The 23,547-nt window shown below is 43.3% G+C and overlaps 1 protein-coding gene across 1 annotated transcript in view; it reads left to right on the forward strand.

Moving 5' to 3' along the window:
- NAIP (NLR family apoptosis inhibitory protein) overlaps nucleotides 1-23,547 on the forward strand; it is a 49,765-nt gene that overhangs the window by 10,694 nt on the left and 15,524 nt on the right. Inside the window, 5 exon segments of the mRNA XM_004091238.3 lie at nucleotides 7,930-8,011; nucleotides 9,622-9,673; nucleotides 9,946-10,065; nucleotides 12,914-13,013; nucleotides 23,306-23,387. Coding sequence (XP_004091286.2) covers nucleotides 7,930-8,011; nucleotides 9,622-9,673; nucleotides 9,946-10,065; nucleotides 12,914-13,013; nucleotides 23,306-23,387 — 436 coding nt within the window.

The following is a 23,547-nucleotide window of genomic DNA, read 5'->3' on the forward strand; positions in this document are numbered from 1 at the left end:
TTTATTATTATTATACTTTAAGTTCTAGGGTACGTGTGCACAATGTGCAGGTTTGTTACATATGTATACATGTGCCATGTTGGTGTGCTGCACCCATTAACTCGTCATTTAGCATTAGGTGTATCTCCTAATGCTATCCCTCCCTCTCCCCCTCTTTCGTTTTTATTTTGAGACAGTCTTGCTCTGCCACCCAGGCTGGAGTATAGTGGCATAACTTCAGTTTGGTGCAAATTCTGCCTGCCAGGTTCAGGTGATTCTCCTGCCTCAGCCTTCTGAGTAGCTGGGATTATAGGTGTGCACCACCAAGATGGGCTAATTTTTGTATTTTTAGTAGAGATGGGGTTTTGCCATGTTGCCCAGGCTGGTCTTGAGCTCCTGAGCTCAGGCAGTCCACCCACCTAGGCCTCTCAAAGTGCTAGGATTACAGGCGTGAGCCACTGTGCCTGGCTAAATTCTTCAGTTCTTTAAAAGACAAAAGAGCCACCTTTCTGGAGTAGCACCTTCAGTTTTGATGTTTCCCTATTCAAAATTGAACCACTCCAGGATTTATTCAAGCAGGAAAGGCCTAATTACATTGTGAAAAGTTTGAATTACAGAATTTTAAACGGTTTTTAAGTATTTAATTATCCCAAATACTAAGATATGTTTTGCCCAGTAGAAGTTTCATGGTCTGCCTTAATTGACAAGTAAGGCTGGAAGCGGTTTCTCACACCTGTAACCCCAGCACTTTGGGAGGCCAAGGCAGGAAGATTGCTTGAAATCAGGAGTTCAAGACCAGCCTGGCATGTAGAGACGCTGTTTCTACAAAAATAAAAAAAATTGGCCAGGCGCGGTGGCTCATGCCTGTAATCCCAGCACTTTGGGAGGCTGAGGCAGGCGGATCCGAGGTCAGGAGATCGAGACCATCCTGGCTAACACGGTGAAACCCCGTCTCTACTAAAAATACAAAAAATTAGCCGGGAGCGGTGGCGGGCACCTGTAGTCCCAGCTACTCGGGAGGCTGAGGCAGGAGAATGGCGTGAACCCGGGAGGCAGAGCTTGCAGTGAGCTGAGATAGCACCACTGCACTCTGGCCTGGGCGACAGAGTGAGACTCTGTCTCAAAAAAAAAAAAAAATTAGCCAGGCATGGTGGTGTGTACCTGCAATCCTAGCTACTTGGGAGGCTGAGGCAGGAAGATTGCTAGAGCCCAGGTAGTCAAGTCTGCATTGAGCCGTGATCAAGCCACTGTGCTCCAGCCTGGGTGACAGAGTGAGACCCTATCTCTAAAACTAATTAAAGAAATAAGTAATTAAATAAGTAATTGGATAAATTACTTATTTAAATAAGTAATTGGATAAATTACTTATTTAAATAAGTAATTGGATAAATTACTTATTTAAATAAGTATGGAAAAATAATTTCCATAGGGGTGGTGTAAAATGGTGTATGCTGGAAGGTAAAAAATATTTAAACATTATTACAAATGGTTTCATGTACTGCTAAATATATACCAAATGAAAACATTGTATTTTTAAACCTCAGAGTTTTTATTACTGCAGTGGTCTTTATTTCCTGGCTTAGAAAAGGAAGTAAATTTTAATTATTTTTAATGCTATATTTACTGGTATTTTCTACATGACTTTCTTTGTTTCTACCAAATACAGATTCATTCCTTTAACAAGTTTTTAAACTTTCACTGTGTAAAATTTCATACAAAGATAGAATAGTGTAATAAATACTTGTCAACACATAGCCAAATCATATTTCATCCATCTCCTATCCACTTTTTTTCCTGGAAATAATAACAATAACTATATTTTTTATTTTATTTTTATTTTATTTTATTTTATTTATTTTATTTTATTTTATTTTATTTTTTTGAGATGGAGTCTCACCCTGTTGCCCACTGGTGCGATCTTGGTTCACTGCAACCTCCACCTCTCAGATTCTTTTTTTTTTTTTTTTTTTTTTTTTTGAGATGGAATCTCGCTCTGTCGCCCAGGCTGGAGTGCAGTGGCGTGACCTCGGCTCACTGCAAGCTCCGCCTCCCGGGTTCCCGCCAGTCTCCTGCCTCAGCCTCTCCGAGTAGCTGGGACTACAGGCGTCCACCACCACGCCCGGCTAATTTTTTTGTATTTTTAGTAGAGACAGGGTTTCACCGTGGTCTCGATCTCCTGACCTCGTGATCCGCCCGCCTCGGCCTCCCAAAGTGCTGGGATTACAAGCGTGAGCCACCGCGCCCAGCTACCTCTCAGATTCAAGTGATTCTTGTGCCTCAGCCTCCCGAGTAACTGACATTACAGGCATGCACCACCACACCTGGCTAATTTTTGTAATTTTAGTAGAGATGCGGTTTCACCATGTTGCCCAGGCTGGTCTGAAATTCCTGGCCTCAAGTGATCCACCCACCTTGGATTCCCGAAGTGCTAGGATTACAAGATTACAAGCATGAGCCACCTGCGTCTGACCAAGATTTGTTGTTTTTTTCTTTTCTTTTTTTTTTTTTTTTTTTTTTTTTGAGAGTGAGTTTTGCTCTGTTGCCCAGACTGGAGTTCAGTGGTGCAATCTCAGCTCACTGCAACCTCCACCTCCCAGACTCAAGCAATCCTCCCACCTCAGTGTCCTGAGTAGCTGGGACCACAGGTGCCTACCACCATGCCCAGCTAATTTTCATATCTTTTATAGCAACAAGGTTTCACTTTATTGCTCAGGCTGGTCTGGAACTCCTGGTTCTACAAACTCCTGGGCTCAAGTGATCCTCCCATCTCAGCCTCCCAAAGTGCTGGGCTTACAGGCATGAGCCACTGTGCCCAGCCCCTTAAGATTTTTAATTTGTAGATTTCCTCTTTATCCATCTCTTTTTTCTTGTCACTTATTTGTTAAAGAAGCCATGTAATCTGTCCTGTAAAATTCCCTGTACTCTAGATTTGGCAGGATGTGTTCCTCTGGCATAGTCTAACATATTCCTCTACCTTCTGCATTTCCAGGAACCTGACACTTGGATCTAGCAGTTTGGTCAGGCTCAGATTCTATTTTCTTTCTTTTTTTTTTTTTTTTCTGTGACAGTCTCACTCTGTTGCCCAGGCTTGAGTGCAGCGGTGCAATCTTGGCTCACTGCAACCTCTGCCTCCTGGGTTCAAGCGATTTTCCTGCCTCACCCACCCAGGTCTGGGATTATAGGCGCACACCGCCACACCTGGCTAGTTTTTGTATTTTTAGTAGAGACAGGGTTTCTCCATATTGGCGAGGTGGTCTCGAACTCCTGACCTCAGGCAGTCCACCTGCCTCGGCCTCCCAAAGTGCTGGGATTACAGGCATGAGCCACCGTGCCCAGCCTCAGATTCTATTTTCTTTAACAAATATTTGTCACACACCTACTACATGCAAAGTTGTTGGTTGGATGCTAAATTAACTACAAAACTGGACATAGTTATTTACATTTATAAGTCATCTTGCACATGGATAGCCATGCCCACAAAAGTGAATGGAGGCCTGGCACGGTGGCTCATGCCTGTAATCCCAGCACTTTGGGAGGCCAAGGCAGGCGGATCATTTGAGGTCAGTAGTTCAAGACCAGCCTGGCTAACATGGTAAAACCCTGTCTCTATTAAAAATACAAAAATTGGCCAGGCGTGGTGGCAGGCGCCGGTAATCCCAGCTACTTGGGAGGCTGAGGCAGGAGAATTGCCTGAGCCCAGAGGCAGAGTTTGCAGTGAGCTGAGATCGCACCACTGCACTCCAGCCTGGTGAACAGAGACAGACTCCATCTCAAAAAAAAAAAAAAAAAGGCTGGGCGTGCCTGTGATCCCAGCTCTTTGGGAGGCCAAGGCGGGCAAATCACTTGAGGCCAGGAGTTCATTCAAGTGATGAACTCTCCTCTCCCCTCTCCCCTCTCTCCTCTTCTATCTCCCCTCTCCCCTGGCCAACATGGTGAAACCCCATCTCTACTAAAAATACAAAAATTAGCCGAGCGTGGTGATGCGTGCCTGTAGTCCTAGCTACTCGGGAGGCTGAGGCAGGAAATTGCTTGAACCTGGGAGGCAGAGGTTGCAGTGAGCCAAGATCACTCCACTGCACTGCAGCCTGGGCAACAGAGTGAGACTCCATCTCAAAAGAAAAAAAAAGTGAATGGATATCTTTGATATGTTGTGTGGGAAAGCAATATGCACAATAAGTGCAGTGTGAGACTTTGAAAATGTTTAAAACCACTCAAACTATACATGGAGTTGCTTGAAAACATATAGAAAAACTTATGAAAATATGTAAACCAAACTAGATACTTCTGGATCTGGATTTGTCAGGGGGTGAAGTAGTGACTGATTTTCACATTTATTTTGTTCATTGCTGTCTTGTTTAAATTTTTAGAAACAAGTATATATTACTTTTGTAGTTGAAAAGAAAGTGAGGAGATTGGGAGGGAGGAAGTAAACAAGGGAGGAGAGGAGAAAGGCAGGAAGAGGAGAGAGAGAAAGTTAGACAAGCAGATGAGATGGTTATGGGGACAAATGAAGCTAGAATTGTGAAATCATTTGACAGTCACTCTGGCTCCCTGATGAATCATAACAGCCACCCAGGCAGTCCTTGTCCATGCTGACAGTGTACCATATATGCATATGTAACAGGGAACAGCAGCCCCAGCTGGAGCACAAGCCGCTGCTCGTGGGCACCTGTCTCAGCTCTGGCCTCAGCTCAGGCTTCACTTAGCCTCAGGGTCACTGTGTTTAGTGTCGCTGGGTTATACACTGGACAAGTACCAGTGGCACCATTCACACATTATCACATTATCACGTGACTAGTACCTACTAGAGCCACACATCCTGTCTGGAGGGGCCTTCATATGCCTTCTCTAACATAGAATGGAGGGTAAGGTAATAAGCACAGGGAGGGGAGACAGCAGTCCAGCAACCACTCCTAGAGCAGGAAGGAGCTCAGGCCAGCAAACAAGGGCAGGGGGTAGTGCAGAGGCTTAGGAGATAGAGCCAGGCTTGAATCTGCTGCTACCTGACTATCAGACCCTAGACAAGTGACTGACCTTGTCTGAATCTCATATGTAAAATGCAGTGTCAACAACAAAAAAAAATAGAGAAAGATATCCCCAAATATGTCAAATTTATTCAGGAATAAGAAAAGAGGGTTATGATTTGGAATGTACTACGGTAAACCACAGGCACGTGCAGTGAGGGAAGAGTAAAGGGAATTTTTCTTGGCAAAAGGCAGAAGTTCACATAAGCTGCTCAGAAACAGAGTTCATAGCTGGGCATGGTAGCTCATACGTGTAATCACAGCTATGTGGGAGGCTGAGGCGGGAGGGTCGTTGGAGGCCAGGAGTTTGAGACCAGCCTGGGCAATATGACAAGGCTCCAGTTTCTTTAGAGAGGGGAGAGGGGAGAGAAGAGAGAAGACAGGAGACAGGGGAGAGGGAAGAGGGGAGAAGAGAGAGGGCAGAAGAGAATTCCTTGGTTCTGAAGGCTCAAAGCCAGAGTTGTGTGTTCATTGGTGGAGATGCCGTTCCTGGGCAGGTGTTCTTTTGACAGCATCTCATCTCATCTTATCTTATCTGAATTGCTGCAGTCCAAAAGAATGTGCAGTGATAAACCTTGTCATAGAAATACGTGCATACATGCAAGCAATGCAAAGCAGGAGATGCGTGACAGGCGTGAAGGGATTTCTTATGGGATTCTTAGAAAGTCTTTGGAACCATTCCTATCTTGGACATGAAAGCCTGAACCCCACTCCTTCGTGCCTTCGCAGCCCTATTTTATGTGCGTCTGACAAAAGTGATTTCATCTTGGTATCTGCGACTTCCACAGCAGATAATAATGTACCGTTTGTCTGGTGGTTGTAAGGATGAGAAACAAAGTATACGGATCAAATGCTTTGTAAAAATTACCATGTAAAATGTGAGGATGACAGATGACCAGCTGTTTTGCCTTTCATTTGTTTGTCATCATAAGCACATGGTCAGTTAATAAAATTTAAGAGCTGGAATTAGAGCAAGAATCCCCAAGTTTCTTGTTGGTTACGCTGTCTTTAGCTTTTTGGACTTCAATTTGTTGCTTCTTTTTATAAACTATCAACAAAATGAGTATACCCTTACACTTTTTAAAATGTGGCACTCCATAAATGTAAGATGATTTTATGGTAATTTTTTAAGGTACTGAGTTCCTCCTCAATCCATATAAATCATGAGGACAGGGAATCACCCCGTGCATTGTGTGCTACGTAGGTTATGTGCAGACTTAGGGCAATCCTTGGAAACATTTATACACCTGAAAACTGGGGACCCTGGCTGCCTACCACAGAGAATCATGGCCCTGGGGAAATATGCAGATCATCTGATGGCATCCATGTTCTCCTGTGATTATAAGAGAACATGGCAAGGTTGGTCACATCCCCACTGGTGGAAGAGTGGGTACTAATGCTCCAGCTTTTGGGTTCCCAGCCCATTCTTTGCTACAGCACCGTAGAAAGAAAACTTAAATTTGAATCGGAGGGATTTTTTTTTTTTTTTTTTTTTTGGAGACAGAGTCTCTCTGTGTCGCCCAGGCTGGAGTGTAGTGGTACAATCATGACTCACTGCAAACTCTGCTTCCCAGGTTCAAGTGATCCTCCCGCCTCAGCCTCCCAAGTAGCTGGGATTACAGGCGCTCGCCACCATGCCTGGCTAATTTTTGTATTTTTGGTAGAGATGGGTTTTCGCCATGTTGACCAGGCTGGTCTCGAACTCCCGGCCTCAAGTGATCCACCCGCCTCAGCCTCCAAAAGTGCTGGGATTACAGGCATGATCCCCCATGCCCAGCTGAATTGGAGGAATTTTTAAAAGTTAATTTTAAAACTGCTTCTCTTTTATGGGAAATGAATGTGTTTTTAAAATGGTATTCAATATTCTCTTTTTTTAAAAAATAAAAATTATAAATTAACATCCATTACTTGTTTGTTTTTTTTTTTTGAGATGGAGTCTTGCTCTGTTGCCCAGGCTAGAGTGCAGTGGCATGATTTCGGCTCACTGCAACCTCCACCTCCCAGGTTCAAGCGATTCTCCTGCCTCAGCCTCCCAAGTAGCTGGGATTACAGGTGCCCGCCACCACACTCAGCTAATTTTTGTACTTTTAGTAGAGACAGGGTTTCACCATCTTGGCCAGGCTGGTCTCGAACTCCTGACCTCGTGATCCACCTGCCTCGGCCTCCCAAAGTGTTGGGATTCCAGGCGTGAGCCATCATGCCTGGCCTAATAGCCATTACTTTTTAATGCATGGTAATTTTTTGCTCAGTAGATAAATATATTATTATTGTTATTTTAAAAAGATTTTTTGTATTTACTTTTGAGACTGGGTCTCAGTCTGTTGCCCAGGCTGGAGTGCAGCAGCCTGATCATGGCTCAGTGCAGCCTCTACCTCCCTGGGCTCAGATGATCCTCCCCCTTCAGCGTCCCGAGTAGCTGGGACTACAGAGGTGTGGCACCATGCCCGGCTAATTTTTGTATTTTTTGTAGAGATGGGGTTTTGCCATGTTGCCCAGGCTAGTCTTGAACTCTTGGATGTTAGCCACTGCATCTGGCCTATTATTTTAAATATAGTTCTCTTTACTGACAGTAACTTTCATATAACCCCAGGGACTAGATTTAGTCACCACTGCTTAATTCCAAAAAACAAAAGCTCCATCCTATATTTAATGTAAATCAGTCTCTTTGATTGTATTGTATATTTTAATAAAAAAGTTAACTTGAAGATTTAATTTTAAATACACATGTTGTCACTAATAGAAATAACAAACAATTATATGAGAATAATGGTAATTCTCCTAAGTTTTGTGGTAAATTTTTGGGCAATTTTATTGAAGTGTGTAATAAAATTCAACAATTCAATACGTTTTTATAAATGTTCATTGTGACATACGACAGCTCTATCACAGTACTGGGGTAAATTTTAATTATATTCATTAATTACAGATGTGAATTTCTTCAAAGTAAGAAATCCTCAGAGGAAATTACCCAGTATATTCAAAGCTACAAGGGATTTGTTGACGTAACGGTAATGTATAACAGCAATTTTTTCCTCAAGTTTTTGGATTAACTGTAAGTGTCTGACTCAGAAGGGCATAGGCATTCTTTTTATGTCATGGGTCTGATTTCTTTCTTCCTCTCTCCTTTCATTCCCCTGGCTCCCATCTTCAAAGTGTAAAATATCACATTCACTTGCTGACCTAGAGCCTTTTTCTTTTTCCAGGGCTGGCTTCTGACGGGCTCTGCTTGCCTTCCTTATAGTCTTCCCCTTTATGAATGAAGCCACTTGCCCCAGCTTCCCTCTGCTGCCCCTATCTGCACGCTTGCTAAGGTCTCCTGACCTAGGCGCTGTCACCCACAGTGGGCCGCAGAGCTGGCTCTTCCCAGTTGGCTAACTATCCTGAATCAGTAAAAATTTCCTAGTGGAGAGTGATGGGAAATCGAATCCAAACTGGCTTAAACAAAAATGAGAATTTAGTGATTAACATGACTTAGGAGGCCAGAACTCTATAGAGAACATTGCCTGACAGTGGGGGAAGGAGAGGTGTTTCCTCAAAAAGAAATTGGGTGCAGCTTTCCCAGAAGAATCAGTTGCTCAATATATAATACCCTGATGAATTTAGTTACCATTCTATGTCTCTTACTTCCTCATTCGTCAAAGTACATCTGTGATATTTAAATGCAAGTCTGTTTTCAAGGTCAGTTTCTGGAAACAGTGACCCTGAGAAGGCTTCCTCCTGAGTATGCATAAACATTCACAGCTTGCGTGCGTGCATGAGTGCGTGTGTGTGTGTGTGTGTGTGTGTGTGTATGTTTGCTTGCACTGCATAAAAACAATTGCAACATCAACAGAAATAAAAATTAAAGGAATAATTCTCCTACGACTCTGCCGTTCCATCCAGTGAAACTCTTCATTCTGGGGTAAAGTTCCTTCAGTTCTTGTTCATAGATAGGTATATACTTCATAAGTCAAACAATCAGGCTGGGTGCAGTAGCTCACGCCTATAATCCCAGCCCTTTGGGAGGCCAAGCTGGGCAGATCACTTGAGATCAGGTGTTCGAGACCAGCCTCAAGACCTCCAACATAGGCTGGGCGCGGTGGCTCACGCCTGTAATCCCAGCACTTTGGGAGGCCGAGACGGATGGATCATGAGGTCAGGAGATCGAGACCATCCTGGCTAACACGGTGAAAACCCATCTCTACTAAAAATACAAAAAAAAAATTAGCCAGGTGTGGTGGCGGGCGCCTGTGGTCCCGCCTCTGCCTACTCGGGAGGCTGAGGCAGGAGAATGGTGTGAACCTGGGAGGCGGAGCTTGTAGTGAGCCAAGGTCGGGCCACTGCACTCCAGCCTGGATGACAGAGCAAGACTCTGTTTCAAAAAAAAAAAAAAAAAGACCTCCAACATCGTGTCTGTCTCTACTAAAAATAAAAAAAAAAAAAATTAGCCAGGTGTGGTGGCACATGCCTGTACTAGTCGGGAGGCCGAGGCAGGAGAATCACTTGAACCCAGGAGGTGGAGGTTGCAGTGAGATGAGAACGTGCCACTGCACTTCAGCCTGGGCAACAGACTCTGCCTCAAAAAAAAAAAAAAAAAAAAAGTCAGACAATCAACAACTTGAATTTTAATTTCCCTCAGGGAGAACATTTTGTGAATTCCTGGGTCCAGAGAGAATTACCTATGGCATCAGGTAAAAACTCAAACATTTTCCAAAGGCTTTGCTTGTTTATTTCTTCTTTTGATTTTTTTGTCCCTATCTCTTTTTTGTCTTTTTTTTCTCCCGTTTATTTTGAAGCAAACTCTAGACATCATTCCATCTGTAACTGTGAAGGGACAACTTGAACACTGATACTTGCAATATCAAAGCCTACTGGTCTCTTTAATTTGTTCAGCAGCAATAAAGATATAGAAAAAAAAAAAAGACTAAAGCCTGCTGGTCTCACCCTGTGCTTTTTATTCAAGCTTATTGCAATGACAGCATCTTTGCTTACAAAGAACTACGGCTGGACTCTTTTAAGGACTGGCCCCGGGAATCAGCTGTGGGAGTTGCAGCACTGGCCAAAGCAGGTCTTTTCTACACAGGTTAGTCAGTAGGTTGTGCCCACTTGTTTGCTTGACCTTTAATTCCCACATAGATTTTATGCTCCTGGGCTTGCGTTTAGCTACACTCAGCAATGTCCACTAGCTTCCGCATTTCTTTTTCTTTTTTTTTTTTCCCCTTGGAGACAGAGTTGCCCAGGCTGGAATGCAGTGGCACGATCTTGGCTCACCGCAACCTCCGCCTCCCGGGTTCAAGAGATTCTCCTGCTTCAGCCTCTGGAGTAGCTGCAACCACAGGCGCCTGCCCACCATACCTGGCTACTTTTTTGTATTTTTAGTAGAGACAGGGTTTCACTGTGCTAGTCAGAATGCTCTCGATCTCTTGATCTCGTGATCAGCCCGCCTCAGCCTCCCAAATGCTGGGATTACAGGTGTGAGCCATTGCGCCAGGCCTCTCTTCAGCATTTCTTATAGATTCATTTTCTTTTCTTTCTATTTTTTTTGAGACATGGTCACCCAGGCTGGAGGGCAGTGGCGAGATCATGGCTCACTGCAGCCTCAACCTCCTGGGCTCAAGTAATCCTCCTGTCTTGGCCTCCCAAAATGCTGGGATTACAGGTGTGAGCCACTGTACCTGGCATAGATCTCTTTTCTTTCCTGCATCATACATCCTCTCCCAGTTTTCTGTTCCTCCCTTAGGTGGTAAACCTTCAAATTTGAAACCTTAAGGTCTGGACTAACAGTGAATACAAGTATTCTATTTGTGATAATTATCATGTCTTTTCTTTCTACACGTTACTCTCCTCACCTCTTGTCCCCCGACAAAGTGCTCCTAGAAACTGTCACAGGACACTTCTGCTTATATTTCTTTAATCAGAACTTAGTTGGATGGGCCGGGCACGGTGGTTGACGCCTGTAATCCCAGCACTTTGGGAGGCCGAGGTGAGTGGATCACCTGAGGTCAGGAGTTTGAGACCAGCCTGGCCAATATGGTGAAACTCCGTCTCTACTAAAAATACAAAGAATTAGCCAGGCATGGTGGCGGGTGGCTGTAATCCCAGCTACTTGGGAGGCTGAGGCAGGAGAATCGCTTGAACCTGGGATGTGGAGGTTGCGGTGAGTCAAGATCATGCTATTGCACTCCAGCCTGGGCAACAAGAGTGAAACTCTGTCTATAATAATAATAATAATAATAATAATTTAGTCAGATGACCATACCTAGCTGTAAGAGGAGCTGGGAAACCTAATCTTTTTCCTGGGTGACAATGTGCCCAGCTAAATATTGGGATTTCTATTAGTATGGAAGGATTTGAGATAATAGGAACATGGATAGCAATCTTTGCCACATTCTGCCTGCAGGAGAAAATCAGGAAACTCATTTTCATGATTCCTAAACATGCAGGGTCTTCCACCAGATTGTGGCATTTTCTCTTTAGCTGCTGGTCATTAGGAAGCACCTCTGCAATCTATAAATGATGGGCTGGTTCCTGTCAGCTAAATCTCTGCCTGAAATACAAGATGATCAGGGAAAGGTTCCTAGGTACCTTGCTGGTCTTGCTCAGACCAAACACATGCATAAGTTACAGTGGAGGTTAATGCAGATCTTTAACTGAGAGATCAAGAAGCTGTCACAAATATCATAGAGCAATACAGAGAAGCAGAATATAGTTGTCACTCTACCTAATAGACATACGCCATTGGAAAAAAAAAATCTGACTGCCTCACAATCTTAAGCCTTTGGAAAGAGTGTTTGCCATTTCTCCCTACTCTACTGTGTCTTCCTCCTGTCAGCCTTCTGCAAGACCCCTCTGACCAGTGTGCTCCCCCTCTTCCTTTCCAATCCTCCACCACTCCACACAAATCCTAATCATCTCTGACCCTTTTCAGATCTTGCAAGCTCTGGGATCTCATATTTCTGGGAGGCTTTCCTTTGCCCCAGCTTTCCCAGAGTGGAAGGAAGATGAGAAATGCTCTGTTTCTAGTTTGATCCTTTTGCAGAGCTAAATACCAATTTCTTTCCAAAGAAATATAACCTCACAAAGAGACTTAATCCTATTTCTGGTGTAATAAACCTGGCAACAATGTGGTAAGAGGCAATTAATTCTTCATGCATTCACTTACATAAGGGCTGCTAGATTTGCTGGTATTTTTTTTTCCTTGAGCTCTAAATATATTCTTTCTGATTCATTCATTAAATGAATACTAATTGAGTGCCACATGAGTGTCTAGCACTCTTCTAGGTTCATGTCATTCATTAGTGAGCAAAAACCTCTACCCTCATAGAGCTTATTTTTATTTTTTGAGACAGAGTTTCACTCTGGTCGCCCAGGCTGGAGTGCAATGGCATTATCTTGGTTCACTGCAACCTCCGTCTCCTGGGTTCAAGCAATTCTCCTGCCTCAGCCTCCCTGGTAGCTGGGATTACAGGCATGTGCCACCATGCCCAGCTAATTTTTGTATTTTTAGTAGAGACAGCGTTTCACCGTGTTGGCCAGGCTGGTCTCAGACTGCTGACCTCAGGAGATCCGCTGGCCTTGGCCTCCCAAAGTGCTGAGATTACAGGCATGAGCCACTGCGCCCAGCCCCTCATGGAGCTTCAATTCCAGATTCTGGTTGCCAATCTGTTTGTTGATCAAAGGAGAATGGGGCAGAGGGATGGTGCGCATCAAAGTGCGTGGTGTGTAGGAACATTCAATGACTACTTGCCGGTTACCCCATTGGTGGACAGTCTTATATAGAAAATTGCCTTACTGGTAACCAACTTCTGACTGTCACAGAACCAACTGGAGACTGAATAGGCTTTCACTATTACAGGTCTGGTGGTTATTACCTGCATGTTAATGGACAGATGCCCACGCCAGTGGCACTGATCAAGTTTCCTTACTTTTAGGTATAAAGGACGTCGTCCAGTGCTTTTCCTGTGGAGGGTGTTTAGAGAAATGGCAGGAAGGTGATGACCCATTAGACGATCACGCCAGATGCTTTCCCAAGTGAGTGGAATGAATGTTAACCATCTGCGACTTTGGATGCACTTCAACAGTTTTTTTTTTCCTCATTTCCTGCCTTATTTTATCTTTAGATTGAGTATCCACTCCTCTGATTCAGGCTATGAAGGATGAGTCTTCATGTCTTTCATCCCTTTGCTCCATGACCCCCTTCCCGTACTAGCCTTCGCCTCTTTATAGTTATGGCATAGTTTTGGCTAGATTCATATTTTCACATTACATGTTTACATTATCATGACTATATAAATGCTATGTGGAGCTGAAGCTTGTGGTAAATTTTTATTTATTTTCCCTTCCTGTATTCCTTTTATTTTTTTAGGAAGTAATAACTGTCCTGTTAGTATGTTTGCTTATTTTTTTTTCCTGAGGTAAAATTCACATAGTAACCATTTTATTTATTTATTTATTATTTTTTGTGACAGGGTCTCTCTCTTGCCCAGGTTGGAGTGCAGTGGTGCAATCATGGCTCACTGCAGCCTTGACCTCTCTGGCTCAAGCAGTCTTCCTCGCTCAGCCTCCTGGGACTACAGGCACATGTCTCCACACCCAGCTAATTTTTTTTTTTTTTTTAAAGAAACAGGGTCTCTCTATGTTGCCCAGGCTGGTCTCAGACTTCTAGGCTCAAGCAGTCTTCCCATCCTGGCTTCCCAAGGTGCTGGGATTATAGGCGTGATCCATCATGCACAGCAATTAAACCATTTTAGAGTACACAATTCTGTGGCATTTATTATAGTACATTCACAATGTTGTGCAACCATCCCCTCTATCTAGTTCCAAAACACTTTCATCGCTCCCAAAGAAAACTCTGTATCCATTAAGCAGGCCCTCCTCTCTCCACCCCACTCCATTCCCAGCCCCTGGGATACACCAACCTAATTGGTGTCTATGGATTTATTTGTTCTATTTCCTCTAAATGGAAGCATACAGTTTGACCTTTTGCATTTGGATTCTTTCACTTGGCATATTGTTTTGAAGTTTATCCATGTTGTAGCTTGCATAAGTACTTCCTTCCTTTTGAGAACAAGTAATATTCCATATGGATACACTGCATTTTGTTTATCCATTCATCTATTTGTAGATATTTGGGTTGTCTCTACCTTTTGGCTACCATGAGTAATACCGATAGGAACATTTGGGTACAGGTATCTGATGGAGCATGTAACTGTATTCAATTCTTTGGGGCATATACCTAACAACGAAATTGCTAGCTATATAGTAATTCTATGTTTTAACTTTTTTTTTTTTTTTAGACAGAGTCTCACTCTGTCACTCAGGGTGGAGTGCAGTGGTGCGATCTCAGCTCACTGCAACCTCCACCTCCCGGGTTCAAGCGATTTTCCTGCCTCAGTCTCCTGAGTAGCTGGGATTACAGGTGTCTGCCACCACGCCCGGCTAATTTTTTGTATTTTTAGGGTTTCACCATGTTGGCTAGGCGGTCTCAAACTCCTGACTTCAAGTGATCCACCTGCCTTGGCCTCCCAAAGTGCTGGAATTACAAGTGTGAGCCACAGCGCCTGGCCTGTTTTAACTTTTTGAAGAAATGCTAAACTGTTTTCCACAGTGCTTGCACCATTTTAAATTCCCACCAACAATATATGAGGTTTCCAATTTCTCATCAACACTTTTCTGTTTTTAAAAAAATTATAGCCATCTGCTCAATTTTTTTTTTTTTTTTTTTTTTTTTTTTTTTTTTTTGAGATGGAGTACTCACTTTGTCACCCAGGCTGGAGTGCAATGGAGCACTCTCACTCACTGCAACCTCCACCTCCTGGGTTCACGCCATTCTCCTGCCTCAGCCTCCCGAGTAGCTGGGACTACAGGCGCCTGCCATCACGCCTGGCTAATTTATTTTTTATTTTTATTTTTTTAGTAGAGATGGGGTTTCACCGTGTTAGCCAGGATGGTCTCCACCTCCTGACCTCATGATCCACCCACCTCGGCCTCCCAAAGTGCTCTGATTACAGGTGTGAGCCACCGCGCCTGGCCAGCCATCTGCTTAATTTTTATGTACATTGCTTATTTTTGTTTCTTGAGATAAAATTCACGTATTAATAATTTTATTTATTTATTTAAATAAATGAAGACGAACACCAGGTCATCTTCAAATTATCCCAAATGTTTAAATCTCCTCTTAAGTCATTCAGACCTACCAGATAGCTCATCATTTTCATTTCTTGAAAGAGTCATCATCATTTTTTTTTCTTTTTCTTTTTTTTTTTTTTTGAGACGGAGTCTTGCTCTGTCACCCAGGCTGAAGTGCAGTGGCATGATCTTGGCTCACTGCAGACTCTGCCTCCCAGGTTCAAGCAATTCTCCCTGCCTCAGCATCCTGAGTAGCTGGGACTACCGGCATGCATCACCATGCCTGGCTAATTTTTGTATTTTTAATAGAGATGGGGTTTTGCCACGTTGGCCAGGCTAGTCTCAAACTCCTGACCTCAGGTGATCCACCTGCCTCAGCCTCCCAAAGTGCTGGTATTACAGGCGTGAGCCACTGCGGCTGGCCCATTTTCACCTTGAAGGAGTCATCCATCATTTTCACCTTCTTGAATGAGTTTCCTTGGAAGTCTTCTGGCCTGCTGGATTATGAACAACTTGTCCTATAATCATCCTGGGATCCAGGGATCTTTCTTCACAGGCATCCTGGAGATTATCTCCTCTGTTGTATCTCCTGGATCTAATGTCATCCTCTTCTTGGTTCACTCGCTCATTTTGGTGGAACACTTCATCGGAGTTCCCTGGGAAAGACTGCATAAGAAATACACACTTTTAGTTGCATATAATGCATATATAGACATATAGATCTATCTAGATATATGTTTTTCCTGTATTCTCACACTTATTTGATAGTTTAGGTGTAGAACTATAGGTTGGAAGTTATTTTAATTCTGAATTGTAGAGGCATTGCTACATTTCTACTAGCTCCTAATGTGCTGTCGAGAAGTTCCATGCCTTTCTGATTCTCAATCCTTTGACTGCAAACAACTTTTTTTTTTTTTCCTGCACTGGAAGCTTTCAGAAAAATATCTGTTCTAAAATTTTATGAAGAAATATTTCTTTTCTATGAATCTTTAAACTTAATTTTTTTAACCCATCAAACTCTTTAGAAATGTTTAATTGCAAGAAGAAATTTGTGTTTTCACTATGTAATTAATAAGAGTGCTGGGATTACAGGTGTGAGCCACCACACTTGGCCTTTAGTGTTTTTTTTAAGAGACTGGGTCTCGGCTCTGTCACCCAGGCTGGAGCAAGTGCAGTGGTGCAATCCTAGCTGACTGTAGCCTCAAATTTCTGGGCTCAAGTGATCCTCCCACCTCAGCCTCCCAAGTAGCTAGGACTACAAGCATGTGTCACCATGCCTGACTAATTGTTTTAAGTTTTTTTTGTAGAGATGGGGTCTTGCTTTGTTGCCCAGGCTGGTCTCAAACTCCTGGCTCCAAATGATCCTTCTGCTTCAGCCTCCCAAAGTACTTGGGTTACAGGCATGAGCCACTGCTCCCAGCCAACTCCTTTTTGGATTTTTACTCTTCCTTTGCCCTTTTAAAAAAATCACAAACCAATATGTCTCCAAATGATTACCTAAAATTTTTATGTATGCTTTAACGAATGAATAAAAAGCAACCTATGAACCTACTAGTAAAGTCAAGAAATTGGACATTATCAATGCCTTAAAAGACCCCTGCGGCCGGGTGCAGTGGCTCACGCCTGTAATCTCAGCACTTTGGGAGGCCGATGTGGGCAGATTGAGCTCAAGAGTTCGAGACCAGCCTGGGCAACACGGTGAAACCCCATCTCTGTTAAAAAATAGAAAAAATTAACCGGGCCTGGTGGCACACGTCTGTAGTCCCAGCTATTAGGGAGGCTGAGGCAGGAGAATGGCTTGAACCTGGGAGGCGGAAGTTGCAGTGAGCCGAGATGGCGCCATTGCACTCCTGGGCGACACAGCGAGACTCCGTCTCAAAAAATCAAAAAACAAAAAACAAAAAACAAAAAAAAACTCTGCATGCCAACCACCCATTAATTCTGATTATATCCCTGTCACTCCAATCCAGAGGTAAATGTGATGCTCAGTTTTGGCTTAATTATTCCCTTGCTTCTCTGTGGTTTTACCAACTACATATACATCCTTAAACGTACTTAGCTTTGTCTATTCTTGAAGTTCAAATAAGAAGCATACCGCATGATTCTTCTTGTAATTGGCTTGTTTTACTCCACGCTGTTTTTGAGATTCATCCATATTTATATGTACTACACAGTTGTAGTTCACTTGTTTTCATTGGTAAATAGTGTATTATTTTATGAATATATGATAACTTATTTTACTGTTGATTAACCTCGTGGGTTGTTTTCAGAGTGTTGCAAATTCAAATAATGCCCTGTGAATGTTCTTGTACATATTTTCCAGTGCTCATGTGTGTTTCTCTAGGATACATAACAAAGTAAAGAACTGCAGAGTCATAGAAGTTTGCAAGTGTTCAACTCCGCTAGATAATGCAAAGCTTTTTCCAAAGTGGTTGCACTGATTTACATTCCCACTGGCCTAGATGCGTTTCTGTTGATTTGCTTCCTCACTAACTTGGTATTGCCCAAATTTTAATTTTTGTCAATGTAACTACTAATAATGTTAAGCTTATTTTCTTCTTTTTTTCTTTTTTTTTTTTTTTTTGAGACAGAGTTTCACTCTTGTTGCCCAGGCTGGAGTGCAATGGCACGATCTCGGCTCACTGCAACCTCCGCTTCCCAGGTTCAAGTGATTCTCCTGCCTCAGCCTCCTGAGTAGCTGGGATTACAGGCATGTGCCACCGCACCCAGCTAATTTTGTATTTTTAGTAGAGATGGGGTTTCTCCATGTTGGTCAGGCTGGTCTCAAACTCCCAACCTCAGATGATCCACCCACCTCGGCCTCCCAAAGTGCTGCCATTACAGGTGTGAGCCACCGCGCCCGCCAGTTGAGCTTATTTTCATATTTTCCTGCAAAATAGTCTTGTTCTTTCTCTTCAAGAGCGTGTCTTAGCTATTTTTTTGCCCTTTGGTCTTTCATATTCCAGAGAATATATTAAATATCCCAAGCAGGCATGGTGGTTCACATCTATAATCTCAGCACTTTGGGAGGCTGAGGTAGGAGGAGTGCACAAGGCGAGGAGTTTGAGACTAGCCTTTGCAACATAGCTAGACTCCATTTCTACAAAAAATTTTTAAAACAGGGTGTGGTAGCATGCATCTGTAGTCCCAGCTACCTGGGAGGCAGAGGCAGGAGAATCGCTTGAGCTCAGGAGTACGGGTTGCAATGAGCTATGATTGTGCCTGGGTGACAGAGTAAAACTTTGTCTCTAAAAAACAGAAGTATCCCTCTTTATCCCTGATAGTATTTTTTAGGCCTTTATTAGTTTTTTCATGTTACATCTTTTAGATCATTTTATTTTTAATCTATCTGTGACTATATTTAAAGTCAATTCTTGTTTTTTCCTTTTCCTTTTTGTGGGTAACGGTCTCACTATGTTGCCTAGGCAGATCTCAAACTCCTGGGCTCAAGCTGTCCTCCCACCTCTGCTACCCTAAGTGTTGAGATTACAAGCATGAGCCACTGCACCCAGCCTTAAAGTGAATTGTTATAGGCAACAACACAGTGGGGTCTTTTATTTTTTATTTTTTTATGAGACAGTCTCGCTCTGTTGCCTACGCTGGAGTGCAGTGGTGCAGTCTTGACTCACTGCAGCCTGGACCTCCCAGGTTCAAGCAATCCTCCCACCTCAGACTCCTGGTAGCTGGGACTACAGGCACACGCCACCACACTTGGCTAAATTTGTTAATTTTTTGTAGAGATAAGGTCTCACTATGTTGCCCAGTCTGATCTTGAATACCTAGCCACAAGCAATTCTCCTGCCTTGTCTTCCCAGAGTGCTGGGATTACAGGTGTGGACCACTGAACCCAGAAGGTCTTGCTCATTTTTTTGAGATGGAGGTGTGTGCCACCATATCCAGCCAGGTCTTTCTTTTTTTTTTTTTTTTTGAGACGGAGTCTTGCTCTGTCGCCCAGGCTGGCGTGCAGTGGTGCGATCTTGGCTCACTGCAAGCTCCGCCTCCCAGGTTCACGCCATTTTCCTGCCTCGGCCTCCCGAGTAGCTGGGACTACAGACACCCGCCACCACGCCCGGCTAATTTTTTGTATTTTTAGTAGAGACAGGGTTTCACTGTGTTAGCCAGGATGGTCTCGATCTCCTGACCTCGTGATCCACCCGCCTTGGCCTCCCAAAGTGCTGGGATTACAGGCGTGAGCCACCACGCCTGGCCAGGTCTTGCTTTTTAAGAGTCTGACAATAACTGCTTTCTAATTGGAATGTTTAGAATGTTTAAATTTAATGCAATTATGAATATGGTTGGATTTAAACCTATTTTACCATTTGCTTTCTATTTATTTCATCAACTTCGTTTCTTTTTCTTTTCCTGACTTCCTAGGGTTTAGGGTTTTTTTTTTTCTTTTTTCTACCCCCTCCTTATTTTTTTTTTTTTTTGAGGCGGAGTTTCACTGTGTCGCCCAGGCTGGAGTGCAATGGCGCAATCTCAGCTCACTGCAAGCTCTGCCTCCCGGGTTCACGCCATTCTCCTACCTCAGCCTCCCAAGTAGCTGGGACTACAGGCGCCCGCCACCTCGCCCGGCTAATTTTTTATATTTTTAGTAGAGACGGGGTTTCACCGTGTTAGCCAGGACGGTCTCAATCTCCTGACCTCGTGAACCACCCGCCTTGGCCTCCCAAAGTGCTGGGATTACAGGCATGAGCCACCGCGCCCGGCCGAGTATTTTTTTTAGTACTCCATTTTATTTCTGTCAGCGTATTAGCTCTTCATCCTTATTTTACCTTTTTACTACTTGCTCTAGAGTTTACCATATGTTTATTTAACATATCAGAGTCATCTTCAAAAATATTATAACAGCCGGGCACAGTGGCTCATGCCTGTAATCCCGGTAATTTGGGAGGCTGAGGCAGGCAGATCACTTGAGGTCAAGAGTTCCAGAGCAACCTGGGCAACATGGTGAAACCCTGTCTCTACTAAAAATACAAAAAAATTCGCTGGGTGTGGTGGTGCACACCTGTAATCCCAGCTACTCGCGAGGCTGAGGCACGAGAATTGCTTGAACCCACGAAGCAGAGGCTGCAGAAAGCTGAGATCGTGCCACTGCACTCCAGCCTGGGTGACACAGTGAGACTCTGGGTCAAAAAAATATATAACACTCGACATAAAATGTATGAACTATACCATAGTATATTTCCGTTTCTCCCCTCTCATCCTTTGTGCTATTGTCATACATTTCATTTCCATGTACTTTAATAAATCTTACAATATAATGTTATATCTTTGCTTTAAACAATTTAAGTACATTTTTACAAAGGGAAATGTCTTTTATATTTACCCTCTTAGTTACCATTCCTGGTACTTTTCATTCCTTTGAGTAGAACCAAATTTCCATCTGCTATCATTTTCCTTTTAACTGATGTGCTTCCTTTCACTGTTTTTTTTTTTTTGAGATGGAGTCTTGTTCTGTCTCCTAGGCTGGAGTGCAGCGCCATGATCTCGGCTGACTGTAACCTCTGCCTCCCGGGTTCAAGCGATTCTCCTGCCTCAGCCTCCTTTGAGTAGCTAGGATTACAGGTGCCCACCACCATGCCATGCTAATTTTTGTATTTTTAGTAGAGACAGAGTTTCACCATGTTGGCCAGGCTGGTCTTGAACTCCTGACCTCATGATCTGCCTGCCTCAGCCTCCCAAAGTGCTGGGATTACAGGGGTGAACCACCGCGCCTGGTCCCTTTCACATTTTTTGTAGTGCAGTTATGCTGGCAACTGACTTTGTTTGTATGAATAAGTTTATACTTTACCTTCTTTCGTAGTTCTTTTCCTTGATGGGCCTATTAAAATATTTTTTTTCTTTTGTAAGCCACTTCACCCCTTCCCTATGGGTTTGTTTTTATTTACCTCTACATGGCTGACTTTGGAAAGAAACATTAAAAGTTCTACTTGTTGTTTTCCTGAAGCTATGCTTCTATTTCTGGACTCATCGCCAAGTCACATGAAGGCAATACAAATGAAATATCTGGGCCGGATGCAGTGGCTCACGCCTGTAATCCCAGCACTTTGGGAAACCGAGGTGGGAGGATACCTTGAGCCCAGAAAAAAAAAAAAAATTAGCCTGGCATGGTGGCGTGTGCCTGTAGTCCCAGTTACTTGGGAGGCTGAGGTGGGAGGATCACTTGAGCTTGGGAGTTGGAGGCTACGTTGATCCTTGGTCGTGTCACTACCCTCAAGCCTGGGCAAAAGAGTGAGACCTTGTCTCAAAAAAAAAAAGAAAAAAGTGTCCCTTTGCTTTACTCCTGCTCTCCAGTGATTCTACAGCATGGAATAGGCCACTGACTTACTCACATGTATAGTTCTCATCTGTCCACTTTAATAATTGCAACTAGAGCTCTTTTTGAACTTTCTCTCGTTCTTCAAGCATACATCAAACCTGAGTTTAGAGGGTATTTGCGTCCTAGTTTCACGAGATTGGCAAGTAGTTTTTAGAGAGTATGTTTGTGGCCATTCATTTGTTTTGATACTGATGGAGGGTTTCTTTTTTAATTTTTTGTTTGTTTAAGACAGGGTCTTACTCTGTCACCCAGGCTGGAGTGCAGTGATGCAATCATGGCTCACCATAGCCCCAACCTCCTGGCCTCAAGCGATCTTCTTGCCTCAGCCCCCGCAAATAGCTGGGACTATACATGCATGCCACCCTGCTAGCTAATTTTTAGAGGAGGTCTGTGTTGCACAGGTTGGTCTGGTCTTGAACTTCTGACCTCAAGTGAAACTCCTACTTTGGCTTCCCAAAGTGCTGGGATTACAGGCATGAGCCATTGCACCTGGCAATGGAGTGGTTTGTGGTTGGTTGGTTTTTGTTTGTCTGTTTTTGAGACAGAGTTTCACTCCTGTTGCCCAGGCTAGAGTGCAATGGTGCGATCTCGGCTTACTTCAACTTCTGCCTCCTGGGTTCAAGCAATTCTCCTGCCTCAGCCTCCCAAGTCACTGGGATTACAGGCGTCCACCACAACGCCCGGCTAATTTTTGTATTTTTAGTAGAGATGAGGTTTCACCATGTTGGTCAGGTTGGTCTCAAACTCCTGACCTCCAGTGATCCACCCACCTCAGCCTCCTGAACTGCTGGGATTACAGGCGTGAGCCACCATGCCTGGCCTTGTTTGTTTGTTTTTTGTTTTGTTTTGAGACAGAGTCTCACTCCATCGCCCAGACTGGAGTGCAGTGGCACAGTCTCGGCTCACTGCAACCTCCGCCTCCTGGGTTCAAGCGATTCTTGTGCCCCAACCTCCTGAGTAGCTAGGACGACAGGCATGTGCCACCACTGCCTGGTTAATTTTGGAATTTTCTTTTTAATAGAGACAGGGTTTTGCCATGTTGGCCAGGCTGGTCTCAAACTTCTGGCCTCAAGTGATCTGCCCGCCTTGGCCTCCCAAAGTGCTGGGATTATGGGCGTGAACCACCGCACTCACAGTTTTTTTTCTTTTTTAAATACATTTTTATTTGAAATTATTTAGATTTGCAGAAAAAGCGCAAAGTAATACAAAGAGTTTCTATATATTGCCATACCCAATTTACCCTAATGGTAACATCTTACACTAGCATGATATATTTGTCAAAATCATCAGTGTACCAATTCATATACTGTACATCACTATTTACTAAAATCCAGAGTTTATTTGGATTTCACCAGTTTTTCCACTAATGTTTTTTTGTTCCAGAATTCATAAATAGAGGGTTGTTTTTTCCTATTTTTGATTCTTTAAGTTCATTTTTGTTGGTTGCATGGAGGAGTGTTAAATATGCACTCATTCCACCAAATTCCCTTGATATCCTTTACCATTACTTTATAAACCATTTACGTTTCTCTTGCAGAGAGCCACAACCTAAATGCCTTACCTGATGACACTGACAGAATCACTGGAAATGATAGTTTTATACTTAATTCCTGTCACTAAAACTCTAATAGTGTTTTTAAAAACCTAATACAAGGCCAGGCCTGGTGGCTCACACCTATGATCCCAGCACTTTGGGATGCCTAGGGAGGAGGATTGCTCAAGGCCAGAAGTTTGAAACCAGAACAGCCTGGGCAACATAGTGAGACCCTGTCTCTGAAAAAACAAAACAAAACAAACAACAACAACACAAAAACCTAACACAAATACTTAAATGCATACAACTATTTTTATAACTTTTAACTTTTACACTTAGGTGTCCATTTCTCCAAAATATGAAGTCCTCTGCAGAAGTGATTCCAGACCTTCAGAGCCGTGGTGAACTTTGTGAATTACTGGTAATGAACACCACCATCTTGTCTGTTTTAGCAGCACATGATCATGTAATTGAAAACTTTTGAACAGGAATGTCTCATCATAAATACGTTAATAAATTATACAAAAATCTACTAAACACCTATTATGTTCTAGGTGCAGATTGGGGAAATCACAATAAAC

This window comes from Nomascus leucogenys, chromosome 18, assembly GCF_006542625.1.
Source record: "Nomascus leucogenys isolate Asia chromosome 18, Asia_NLE_v1, whole genome shotgun sequence".
Lineage (NCBI taxonomy): Eukaryota > Metazoa > Chordata > Mammalia > Primates > Hylobatidae > Nomascus > Nomascus leucogenys.